The following is a 12,283-nucleotide window of genomic DNA, read 5'->3' as shown; positions in this document are numbered from 1 at the left end:
CTGGTACCATAGTCACCCTCTCTGGTGGCTGAGGGAGATCGGAAGGGGGCAGGTGGGGGTGGAGAGACAGGACATAGGATTTTAAGTTGAGGTCAGAGGGGGGTGTGTGCCTAGGCCAGCTGAAAAGAAGTGGGGGGCTGCTACTTCCACCCCCAACCCTGCCAGTCAAGACTCCCCCCCAGGCTCCGAGCCGTGACACCAAGACCCCCACCTTAGGAGGTGGCTGTCTTCGATGAATCAGTCCAGCTGGGGTGGGGGTCTTCTGGAAATTTTGGGGTCCCCAGGACTGCCCTTGACCGCCCCTCCCGCTCCTAACTCTGGAAACCGCTCCTCTCCTCATCCACTTTCAACTCTGGCTCCGCCCCTCCACAGCACCCCACATTTCACCTTTCTATCTTCTCAGCTCAGCTGACCCCACTCTCCGTAGATCAGGCCCCAGGCCCTACCCGCTGACCCCCAAATCCCTGCCCCTTTCCACCCAGGCCCCAATCCCTTTCTTATCAGTCCCTGCCCCAGCAGGACTGCCCTGGTCTCCAGCCACTTAACTCCCAGCAGCCCTATCCCCTATGCCCGCTTTTTGAAGACAACTGCCCTTCTTCCAGCCCATCCTCATCAGTTTTGTCCCGAGGGGCTCCCATTTCCCACCTCGGACTCCTCGTACCCCCAAGATTAAAGTGAGGGAAAAAGTGTTTGAGGGGGATTGGGGAGAGAAGCTAAGGATCCCTCACTGGACATTTGACTCCAGGAAGCTCCCTGGGGTGGCTGAATGGGGGAAGAGTCCCCGGGGACCAGATGGCTACCAAGCTCCAGCCCCCTGACGTCCCTGCCCCGTCTGGCCCCCAGGAGAGCCTCTCCCCCTCCTCACCCCCCAATCCCTCAAAGGGGCTCGTTTAGGCCAAAAAGGCACTGGGGAGGCTGCCTTGTGGAGCCCCTGGGCCAGCGGGGCTAGAAATCTTGGGAGCCTCCTGAGATCCAAGTTTAGAGATGAAAGGTGAAGAGGTGGGGGGAGAAACAGGAGGGGGGGGGGACCCCAAACTTGACCTTTACCAGCGAGGTCAGGGGGCCCTGGCCTTCCAAAATAGAGCCCCCAGGATGTCCAGCTGGGGGGTGGAGGGGAGGAGAGGGTGCTGCACCAAACAGGGGAACTCCTGGAGAGGGTTTGAGCAGGGGAACCCAGCTGGGTACCACCGAGCCCCCAGGACCGGGGGAGAGGAAAAGCAAGGCAGCGTGGAAAGATTGGTCAGGAGCAGGGAGGAGGAAGAGGCAGGGGGTGGGGGGAGACAAAGGGGGAGCCGTGGGCCACCAAAAAGAGCGTTGGGGGGGAATGACCCGGGAATGACGTCTGCCCCTTCGCCTCCCCCCCGCCCCCCCAGAGGCAATGTTCGTGTGGCGGGGCCAGGCGGGGGAGGGACAGCAGCCCCCCAGCCCGGGCGGGCGGGGGTCAGACCTTGTCCAGCAAGGAGCGCTGGCAGTAGAGCAGTCGCTTGGGGGTCCCGTGACGCTTGAAGAACAGGACGGCGAGGCCCAGGATCAGGACGCACAGCAGCAGCAGGACGGGCAGCACCACGGCCGCCGTGCTCACGGCCCCGCCCCCCTCCTCGTCCACCTCGATGATGATCACCTCCGTCTCCTCCTTGGTCTCGTCGGGCCGGCCCCCGGCCGGGCAGCCCATCCAGTCCCGCAGCACGGACTTGGGGTACCCTGGCTCCACTTTGAGCTGCTGGTTGTTGAATTTCCAGTATTTGTTCCCCTTGTAGAAATAGGTGAAGACTGCCGGGGCGGGGAGGAGGGGGAGCGGAGTCAGTGGGGGTGACGGGGGAGAGGCGAGAAAGAAGGGGGTCCCCGGAGAGGTGGGGGGGGTCGGGAAAGGAATCAGGGGGCGGGCCCCAAGAGGGTCACTCTGAGACCCACACCTTCTCCTGCATTGCGTGGAGTCGTCCCTCCGCCCCGCACCCGGCCAGTGCCCTCACCCGGGGTCCCCAGACATTCACCCCCGGCCTCACCTTCATCCCGGCCCATGAAGGCCCCCCGTGGAGACTCCGGGATACCGTCCCAGACATTGATGTTTTTGGGGTACTCGCTGTCCACGGCCCTCATCTCCTCGTTGAAGCGGTAATACCTGGGGGAGGGGCACGAGTGAGGTGGGAATGGGGGGCGGGAGGCTTCCCTGGGCATCCCCCCCGGGCATCCCCCCCAGGGCGTGAGGAGTCCATCCTCTTCTGGAAGGGAGCAGGGCGGGGGAGGAGGCGGCCAGGGGACAGTGTCCCCGTGCCACCCGTCATTACCCATCCAGGAACCGTCCCAGCCTTAATGACAGAGCCGGCAGGAAGGCCAGATGGCCCGGGCAGCGGGGGCCGAGGAGCCGGGGGCGGGAGGGGCCCTAATGACTGGTCTCGGGGCCTGGGGGATGCTGGGCTTCGGCAGGGAGCGGCCCGGCGGCCCAAGAGCCTCCCCCCTTTCCTGGGAACAAGCCACTGGCTCGGTCCTGGGGCAGGGGTCAAAGGGGATCGGAGCCTCACTTGTTCCCACGGAAGAAGTAGGTCTTGCCGTTGGGCATCCAGAACAGGGCGGCATCGATCTTGTCGGTGGGGAGCCCACGGCCCAGCTCCTTGATGTGTCGGGGGTACCCGGGCTCCAGAGAGGCCTCGTCAAACACCCAATGCTTGTCTCCTGCGGGCGGGGGTGGGAGGGGAGTCGGTGCAGGCCCTGACTGGGCAGGGACCCTGGGACAGGGTTCCCGGGCCGATCCCCCCGCCGGGAGGGACCCCGGCCCCGGTTACCTTTGAAGAAGACGAACTTGCCGTCCTTCCTTTCATAGGCAGTGTTGATGGAGGCCGGCAGCCCCCTCCAGAACTGGCCGATGGGAAGGGGGTAACCGTCCATGACCCGGTTGTCTCGGACCCGCCAGAACCAGCGCTCCTGAAACCCAGGAGGAGGCAAGTCACGTCCAGCCTGGTTCCCCAGCACCCTCAAGCACCCCATTCGGTCTCCCCACACCCCACTCTACCTCTTCTTCCCCCCTGTACCCCAGCTGCCCAGTATGGGCCTGGAATGGAGATGGCTCTGTGCCACCCCCCATGCCCTCTGACCCCTGGCCCCTCCAGCTCACCCATTCACCCAGTTGGGCCCCTCTACCTTCCCCGCCCCCTCACCTTGAACACGAACATCTCTCCACGCAGCATGGCCACGGTGTCAAAATTCCCGTCACAGATATTGGGTCCATATGTTGGGTTTTTGGGCTTGTCCGGGGCCACGGGCCGGGAAGTTGTCCTTGGGGGAGCCGGCGCCTTTGTGGGATGTCCCATCTCGCTCCCTAGGGCACAGAACACAAGCGGCATTTCAGGCAACAGTGGTTTGAGGAGGGGAGAGGGAGGGAGGGGCTGGGCAGATGGACAGATGTTACCCCCTCCAGAACTGGTCGAGGGGAAGGGGGTAACCGTCCAGGACCTGGGGCAGGGGGTGAGGAGACGAGAGGGGATGGGTACAAAGTATGAAGATGGATGGAGGGAGGAGAAGGAAGGTTAGGGAAAGATGGACTTCCGGGATGCCAGGAGACAGTTGAGGTGTAAGGAGACAGACAGGGTGTGACGAGTTGGAGAGACGAAGATGGAGCGAGATTGACAATATGTGAGGAAACGGTCAGACCGAGTGTGAGGAGACAGACAGGGTGTGAAGAGACAGACGGAGTGCGAGGGGATGGTCAGACGGATGAAGACAGACAGATTGTGAGGAGACACAGCTTGGTGAGAGAAGACAAACTGGGTGCAAGAAGGTGGACAGCCTGGTGTGAGGAGACAGACAGACCAGGTGTGAGGCGACAGAAACAGTGTTCGAAGAGATGGACAAACTGGGTGTGAGAAAACGGACAGGCTGTGTGGAGACAGGCAGATTTTGTGTGAGGAGTCAGGTAGACTGAGTGTGAGGAGAGAGATGGCATGTGAGGAGATGGGCAGACAGACAAGGTGTAGGAGCTGGAAAGACCACGTTTGAGGAGCTGCATGGATTGAGAGGGTGTGAAGAGATGGAGTGAACGCATGTGAGGGACAGAGAGAGAGACTACATTTGGAGGTCAGGGGATGCCTGGAGTGGAGAGGGCTCACCGTAGAGCTGCTGGATGCCGCGGCGGTCGTCTTCAGGCAGCACGAAGTTCTCGGTGTCCATCCACTGGTAGAAAGGCGCCATGATGGCCGAGGGGTCGTTGGAGTGCTCCAGGCCCAGAGCGTGGCCCAACTCGTGCACCGCCACCAGAAAGATGTCGTTGCCTGGAGGGGGGAGAGGAGGAAGGGGAGGCCTGGACTATCACCCTCCTGTCTGGATCCTCTCCGCCTGGCCCCCGTCCTGTCCTCAGCCCCCTCTCGATCGGTTCTCTCCATTTGCCCGCAGCAGGGTCTGGTCCAGTGGGCTGTAGCCTCCCCAGGAGGCCCAGGGGGAATGAAACAATAATAATAACGATGAGGGTATTTGTTAAGCGCTTACTATGTATCAAGCACCGTTCTAAGCTCTGGGGTAGATACAAGCTAATCGGGTTGGACACAGTCCCTGTCCCACCTGGGGTTTACAGTCTTAATCCCCATTTTACAGATGAGGTAACCGAGGCACAGAGAAGCGAAGTGGCTTGCCCAAGCTCACGCAGCAGACATTTAGCAGAGCCGGGTTGGAGGCTGGGTTGCCACAGGCTGAGGTTTCGTTTGGGGCTGTGGTTTGTGCTGTCTTGGAGTGGGGCCTTGTTTTTTTTTTCTGTTTGTTTTTAATGGTATTTGTCAAGCGCTTACTGTGTGCCAGGCACTGTACAAAGCCCTGGGGTAGATACAAGATAACGATGATGATGGTATTTGTTAAGTGCTTAGTATAACGCCCAGGCCCGTTTCTGTATCCACTGGGCCATGCTGCTTCTCGAGCAATCTACCGTTCACCTGGCAGGGATCGACTTCTGGCTCTGGCCTGCTCTGGAGATACTTATTTATCTTGTACATATCTATTCTATTTATTTCGTTTAGTATGTTTGGTTTTGTTGTCTGTCTCCCCCTTCTAGACTGTGAGCCCACTGTTGGGTAGGGATTGTCTCTACATGTTGCCAATTTGTACTTCCCAAGCGCTTAGTCCAGTGCTCTGCACATAGTAAGCGCTCAATAAATACGATTGATGATGAGGAGGAGGAGGAGGACGTCCCGGACTTCAGAAAGAGCCAGAGGGGAGAGAGGCCCTGGTGTCTTTACTCCACCGTGAGAGTTACCGCTGCGCTCCTCTTCACAGGCCCACTGCTCCACAACTTCGTGAGTCCTTCCCTGACACCCCCCGTGCTTCGGTTTCCCCCAGGCCGTGCCCCGGTGCCCGCCCACCCCGACTCACCACTGAGATCCTCGTTGCGGACGGTCCAGGGCTCGGCGGAGTCAAAATGAGTGTCGCCGCCGATGTTGGGCCCGGGGAAGTAGGCGTGGGCCAGGAAGCCGCCCTCGCCGTCGAAGGGCGTGCTGTCGCCGTGGAAGCCCTCCGCGAAGAAGATCATGATGTCGGCCTGCTTCTCGTGGCCCTCGCGCACGTAAGCGTAGGGGACCTCGCGGAAGCGCAGCGGGGTGGCCCCTTCCCACACCCGGAATGCCTTGCGGATGGCTTCGAACGTGGCGTACTCCCCGACCTTGGGCGTGTAGTTCTGGATGCTGGCAAACGCGGGAAGGGAGAGAGAGGGCCCGGAGGGCGGGAGGGCGGGCGGGGGTCAGAGCGATCGCTGCTCCCCTGCCCCGTCGCTCCCTCCCTGCCGTGGTCCCCCCGGGATGGTCCGTGCTTCTTTACTCATCTCTGCTCCCTGAGGCAAGATGTCTCGGTTTCCCTAGGTGTATCAGGATCCCTGAGGAAGGCTGGGATCACTATCTCTGTGGGCTGGATTCTGTGCTGCCAAGGACTTGCTGTGGACTTGGGTCTTGTCTCGGGCTGGGGTCTTGGTTTTTGTGTGTGTGTGTTTAATGGTATTTGTTAAGCACCTACTGTGTGCCAGGCACTGTACTGAGGTAGATACAAGACAATCAAATTGGATATAGTCCATTTCCCACACGGGGCTCCCAGTCTTAATCCCCATTTTGCCAGTGCAAACTGAGGCACAGAGAAGTGAAGTGACTTGCGCAGCGGACAAATGGTTAGGCCAGGGTCAGAATTCAAGTCCTCTGTCTGCCAAGCCCGAGCTCTTTCCACTAGGCTACGTTCCTTGTTATCATCAACACTGCTTGCTGTGGGCTGAGGTCTTGTTTAGGGCTGGGATTTCTGTGGGGTCTTGCTTTGGGCTGGGGTCTGTGCTGCAGTGGGGTGGGGCCTGTATCTGCCGTGGGCTGGGATCTGAACCCCTCCGGGACTCACCAGAAGGTGATCTCATTGTGCTGCCATTTCAGGCCCTGGATGGCATAACGTTTCCTCCGCACGTTGGCCTTGATCTCGGCACCAAACTTGTCCGGGACCCCACAGCGCGGACGCTTCATGGCCCTGGAGGGGCGAGGGAGGGGGTCGGTCCAGGGTAGTGGGGGGCGAGGGAGAGGGCAAGGGGGCAGTCCAGGGTGGGACTGGGGGAGGGTCAAGGCACAGGATTGTAGGGGACAGGATTAGTGTGGGTGGAGGGAGGGGAAGGAGATAGGTCGGTGAGGGGGTGGGGATAGAGGCCAGCTGGGATGTGTGTTTGTGTGTTTGTGTGTCCCCGTGCACACTCCGGGCCAAGCGTCCATCACTCACTTCATGGTGTCCCCGTCGGCCGCGCCGGTGACCCGCAGCCCGTAGAACCTCTGCATCGCGGCGATGGCGGCAGAAAGAGACTGCGGGGAGCGCTGGGTGTGGGTGCGGAGGTCTCCGGGGGGCAGGTACCCATACTGCTGCAGCCAGGCCTGCGGGACAAGGACGGGGAGTGTGGGGCGGGCTGGGCCGGACCCCCAGCTTCCGCCCCGAAGGCTGCGGGCGGGCAGAGAAGGAGAACTCGAGCCAGGCAACAGGAGCCCGGGAGAGGATGCGCGGGCGGGGTCGCTGGGTAAAGATGCGGGGAGATGGGGTAAAAGCGGGGGTCCCGGGAATAGGCCGGGCTCCTGCCATAAGCCCCGTCAGCTCACGGGGACTCTTGTGTCCCCTGCAGTGCCCCCCCTACCTGGGGGACCCCAGACCTCCGACAGACCCTCCTAACTCGTAGCAGAAGAGAAGAAGTGTAGCCTAGTGGAAAGGGCACAGGCTTGGGAGTCAGAAGGTCCTGGGTTCTAGTCCCAGCTGGGTAACCTTGGGCAATTCAACTAACTTCTCTGTGCCTCAGTTACCTCATCTGAAAAATGGGGATTAAGACCGTGAGTCCCACGTGGGACAGGAACTGCGTCCAGCCTGGTTAGCTAACCCAAGCGCTTAGAATAGCAACTGGCACATAGTACGTGCTTAACAAATATCGTAAAACAAAAGGGTGCCAAGGATGCCAGGATTCAGATAGAGCCAGGTCCAGCCCGTGGCTCAGTGTCCCCCTGGCTTCCGTCCCTCCTCAGCTTCGGTCTCTGGGCCCCTTATTCTGGGCCTGGTGTCCTCGAGCTTAGCCGAGGAAAGAGGTCAAAGGGCCGGTCCTTCAATGGCCCCCCAAACGGTCTTCAAATCTGGGCTGACACGAGGCAGGGCCTTCCTGGAACCAAGTATTTTTTGGTGGTTTTTTTTTTTAATGGTATTCATTACGCATTGACAGTGTAGCAGACACTGTTCTAAGTGCTGGGGTAGATACAAGGTAATCAGGTTGGACATAGTCCATATCCCACGTGCGGCTCACAGTTTTAATTCCCATTTTACAGATGAGATAACCGAGGCACAGAGAAGTTAAGTGACTTGCTGAAGGTCACACAGCAGACAAGTGGCAGGGCAGGGATTGGAACCCAGGTCCTTCTGACACCCAGGCCCAAGCTCTATCCACTAGGCCACAACTCCCCGCTAACCTTTCCAGGAGGTACTTCCAGCCAGGGGAGTCCTTCCCTGCTTATCTTACCAGACCCAATTACCAATGCGAGATCTCATCCTTATCCATTTATCCTTCTCTCCTATCCTATCCAATTCAACTAACTTCTCTGTGCCTCAGTTACCTCATCTGAAAAATGGGGATTAAGACCGTGAGTCCCATGTGGGACAGGAACTGTGTCCAGCCTGGTTAGCTTGTAATTACCCAAGCGCTTAGAATAACAACTGGCACATAGTAAGTGCTTAATAAATATCATAAAACAAAAGGGTGCCAAGGATGCCAGGATTCAGATACAGCCAGGTCCTATCCTATCCTGTCCTCCTCTCTGTAAATTAACTGTCTGTCTCCACAGCTCAGCTGCAAGCTCCATGGGGGCAGAATCATATCTTTTAAGGTCTGTACTCTTCCAAGAGCCCAGTACAGTCTTCCAAGAGCCCGATATTGTGCTCTGTATAAAGTAGGAACTTAGTATATAATAATAATAATAATAACTGTGGTATTTGTTAACTGTTTACAATATGCCAAACACTGCTCTAAGCACTGGGGTAGATTCAAGGTGGTTGGGTTGGACGCAGTCCCTGTGCCACATGGGGCTCACGGTCTTCATCGCCATTTTATGGATGAGGTAACTGGGGTCCAGAGAAGTGAAGTGACTCACCCAAGGTCACACAGCAGACAAGTAGCAGAGCCGGGATAAGAACCCAGGTTCTTCTGATTCCCAGGCCTGGGCTCTAGCCACTAGGCCATGCTGCTTCCCTAAGGTTGATGGATGGATAGATGGATGGATGGATGGATGGATGGGTGGATGGATGGATGGATGGAGGAGTTGGGAGGGAAATGAGGGAGCAGGGTGCGGGTGAGAGGAAGCACTGGCCTGGTGTGCCCGGAGACCGCACTTGTGGTGATGGCAGCCCTGGTTCATGACGGGAAGTCGGGAAATGACGGGGCAGCCTGGCCTGGGTGACGTCTAAGTGTGGAGGGTCTGGGGCTGACTCAGGGGCAGCTGACGGATCTGTGCTTACGGGGGGGTGATGGGAGGGGTGGAAGAAGTTGCAAAATGGATTCCTAGAATCCACCCAGCAAAAAAGCAGCAAGAGGAGAAGGGAGAGCTCCACTGTAAACAAGTCAACCCCCCCACCCCACCCCATTGGCTGGGGAAGGGGCTTAACCCCATGTGTACTGGGCCACTGCAGGCAGGTTTAGTCCCGAGCACCCCAGGCCTGCCCTGGCCTGCGCCAGGAGGATTTGGTTGGCGCCCGCGGGAGCCTGCCAGGGCCTGCGTCTCGGTATGTGGGTAGTGCCCACCCCCACGGCACCTCCCAGCATCCCCCTGCACTCCCGGCCCCCAGCCCTGAAACGCTGCTGTCCCTTTCCACCCAGCTGTGCCCGCGGTTTCTTCTGAGGTGGCCCTGGGCCGGGGGATGTGATGTGACCAGGATGGGGGCCCGGCCCGGCCCGGCCCACTCCCAGCAAGGCTCCTGGGTTCTCTGGACTTCATCCCTGAGAATCCGCCTGAGAAAGCACCCCGGCATATTACCCACCACCCCCCAGCAAGGGTGTTCCCAGCAGGAGGGCTGGGGAAGACACCCTGTCCAGATGTTCTCTGAAACAATGGCCTTGAAGAGTCCCCTCTCTCCCCCAACATCTGTCCAGAATCCTGAGTCCCTCCAGATCCTGGTGGGAGGGAGGAAGGCTTGATGGACTTTTTTTTTCTCCCCCCATCCTGGGGTTTCCAAGTAAAGGAGAAGTAGTCTAACCCCAGGAGTTCTGACCCACCAGGGGAAGGACTCTGAGATGAAAGCCTTTCAAGAGCTTAAAGGGGACCCCATCTCCACAGCCCTCTCCAGGCCCAAAATATTCCTGTGGAGCAAGGGGCACCCGGAGGACCACCTCTGTGGCTGGTATTGCATGGAATCCCCCCACCCCACTCTCCCGGGACTCCAGGCTTGATACGGAGGAACCTGAGCCTGGGGAGAGGTGGAGATTATACCCGGGCTTGAGGCCTGCTCCTCCCGTCCCTTTGCCCTCCACACCCACTAGCAGGCCACGGCCCAGAAGCAGATGGCAGCGCTGGCACAGGGATGGTCTGTGACCCACTTAGAAGAGTGCCAGGACCCACCAGCCCCTCCCTGCCCTTTGGGGTTGCTGGGGAGGGTTGAGGGGGGCTGGGGAGGGGAGTTGAGCCAGGCCTGGGGGAGATGGAGGGGGTGCCCTGGGGATGAAGAGGGGGGCCAGGCTGGGCAGGGGGAGGGAGGTGGGAGATAGCAGGGGGTGGTCTGATCCCTCTTTGTTCCCTCGGGGGCTGGTCTGATCCCCCTTTGTTCCCTCGGGGGCTGAGTTTCTCCCCTCCCCTCACTGCAGCCAGGACCCTGGGACCCAAACTTTGGCCTAGGCCCAAGGCGCGAGGCGGCCGCTTTCTGGCCTCGGCCCCAGCTCTGGGCCTCGGGCTGGGGTTTTCATGGATTTTGATTTCTGTCCACCTCGCCTGCCCCTCCCCTCCCGCTGGCCTCAGTCCCTGGGAGGGCCATCTCTCTGGGGTGACTTCAATGAGAGAAGGGCTTCTTGGATGGGTGGGGAGCTGGTCTGCTCTCAGGCCGTCCACCCAGGGGCAAGGACAATTCCAATTCGGGACTTCCCTTTCCTCCTCCCCGCCCGTCACTGCCCTTCCACCGGTGGGCGATCCGCGTGGGCAGGGGAGCTCCAAAATAAGAAGTCAGTTAAATCCGGCTCCCACCTTCGCCTTTGAGGACCAGGCCCCAAAATAAGAGCAAAAAAGGAGAGGCAAAAAAAAAGACAACCATCCCAGACACCGGATTCCCACACAACTTCCTCCCAAAGTCCGGCTGCGCCGGGCCCGAAAGGAGCCGGGTGTGAGGGGCGAGGGAAAGGGGGTCCCTGGAAGAGGAGGGGTGCTTTGGGAAGGTCTTCTCTGGGTGTTGGGGGGCTTCCTGAAGGGGAGGGCCTCTCTGCTTAGTTTCTGCCAGGGTCCCCTTTCCCTTGCTGCGGCAGAGTCTGGCCTGTTCCCCAGCTGACAAGGGGGGCTTTGTCTGGACAGAAACCCCAGCGTGGGTGTGGGGATGGGCTTGGCCTAGGGCATGCATGCCCCATGTAACTTCAGTGCCAGGGTCTCTGGGGTGGGGGCCGAAGCCCCCCGATATCAGGAGGAGGAGGATGAGAAGGAGGAGGAGGAGGAGGGCAACAGGGGCAGGGAGTTAGAATAAATCAGGCAAAACCTCTTTTCCTTTTCCTGCTGCTGCCTGGGGGAAGAGCAGAGCAGATAGGGGAGGAGTGGGGAGAGGGGGCAGGGGAGGGAGGGATAAGGGGAGCTGTGGAAATCTGGAAAGAGGACAAACCCGGCAGCACATGACAAGCAACGGGGGCAGGGGCAGGTCGTGTTCCCCCCTTCCAAGTGTTTATCAGACCCCCGGCCCGTGCCAGGGTTGATCTCGAAGCCCACGGGGACTGGGAGGGGAGAGCAATTCCAAGGAAAGTCAAGGAATGGGAAATCAGGCGGGGCGGGAGGGGGATGGGAGGTGGAGAGATAAGGAAGGGAGATTGAAGTAACTGGGACCCCAGAAAGTTAGGGAAGCCCCGAGAAAAGGGCCTCCCTTCATCCCCCGACGGGGCGGCCCCCAAAATCTGGGGTCCCCCCCCAATACACACACACCACACACACACAGACACACACAGACACGGACACAGACACACACACACACACACACACACACACACACACACAAAGAGTTTGTCCCTCCACGAAAGGCACTTACCTCAGGGCTAAAGTTGTCCGCAGAGCAGAGGGAGCTGAGCGTGGCGCAGAGTGTGAGGAGCTGGAGGCCGAGGCTCCTGGGTCTGGGGGCCCGGGTCATGTTCCACTCCACGGTTTGGGCGGGCTGCAGGGAGTCGGGGGGCGGGGAGGGGGGGTCTCCGCTGTTGCTTTGCCTCCTGCACCCCCACCTCTGAGGGTCTCTGCCGTCACTGTCCCGGTTTCCTTTGTTCCTTCTGCCTGTTCCCTGGATTCCTGGAGCAGACCAGACGGGGATGAATGAGGAAATGGCCGGGTGTTTCTGTCCTAGGGCTTTTTTGGTTGGCGTTGAGGGCTTTTTTTTCTTTTTCTCTGGTTCCTCTTCTCCTCCTTACTCCAGTCTCCGGGTCCTCCTCTCTGTCCGCCTCCCTTCCTCTGCCCTCTCCCTCCTTCCCCTCTTTCCCCCCCCTCCTCCCTCCCTCCCCTTCTCCCTCCCCTCCCTCTCTCTCCTGCCCAACCTAGTGAAGACGTGGTTCTCCTCGGTCTGAATTCAATTAGATTCTTTGCAGAGCAGGAGAAAAAGTTTA

At 59.5% G+C, this 12,283-nt stretch overlaps 1 protein-coding gene across 1 annotated transcript; it reads right to left on the bottom strand.

Moving 5' to 3' along the window:
* On the bottom strand, window positions 1-12,283 carry MMP14 (matrix metallopeptidase 14). The gene is made up of 11 exons (XM_038741473.1): window positions 12,215-12,283; window positions 11,722-11,972; window positions 6,715-6,863; window positions 6,349-6,471; window positions 5,350-5,657; window positions 4,101-4,262; window positions 3,153-3,313; window positions 2,781-2,919; window positions 2,520-2,670; window positions 2,004-2,119; window positions 1-1,770 (listed from the first exon to the last, which is right to left on the bottom strand). The coding sequence occupies exons 2-11, from the start codon at window positions 11,818-11,820 to the stop codon at window positions 1,442-1,444; spliced, it is 1,737 nt and encodes a 578-aa protein (XP_038597401.1). The 5' UTR covers window positions 11,821-11,972; window positions 12,215-12,283; the 3' UTR covers window positions 1-1,441.

Source organism: Tachyglossus aculeatus (assembly GCF_015852505.1).
Source record: "Tachyglossus aculeatus isolate mTacAcu1 chromosome 12 unlocalized genomic scaffold, mTacAcu1.pri SUPER_6_unloc_1, whole genome shotgun sequence".
NCBI classification, from domain to species: Eukaryota; Metazoa; Chordata; class Mammalia; order Monotremata; family Tachyglossidae; genus Tachyglossus; species Tachyglossus aculeatus.
The sequence above is the reverse complement of the archived record's forward strand: the minus strand, read 5'-3'. Positions and strand labels throughout refer to the sequence as shown.

Bases quoted from the DNA above. Each gene is read 5' to 3' on its own strand.
- MMP14 (XM_038741473.1), bottom strand. From the start codon at position 11,820: ATGACCCGGGCCCCCAGACCCAGGAGCCTCGGCCTCCAGCTCCTCACA. The intron at 6,472-6,714 runs GTGAGTGATGGA...TCGCCCCTCCAG, and splicing joins GCCGACGGGGACACCATGAA to GGCCATGAAGCGTCCGCGCT. The intron at 1,771-2,003 runs GTGAGGCCGGGG...CCGCCCCGGCAG, and splicing joins CTTCATGGGCCGGGATGAAG to TCTTCACCTATTTCTACAAG.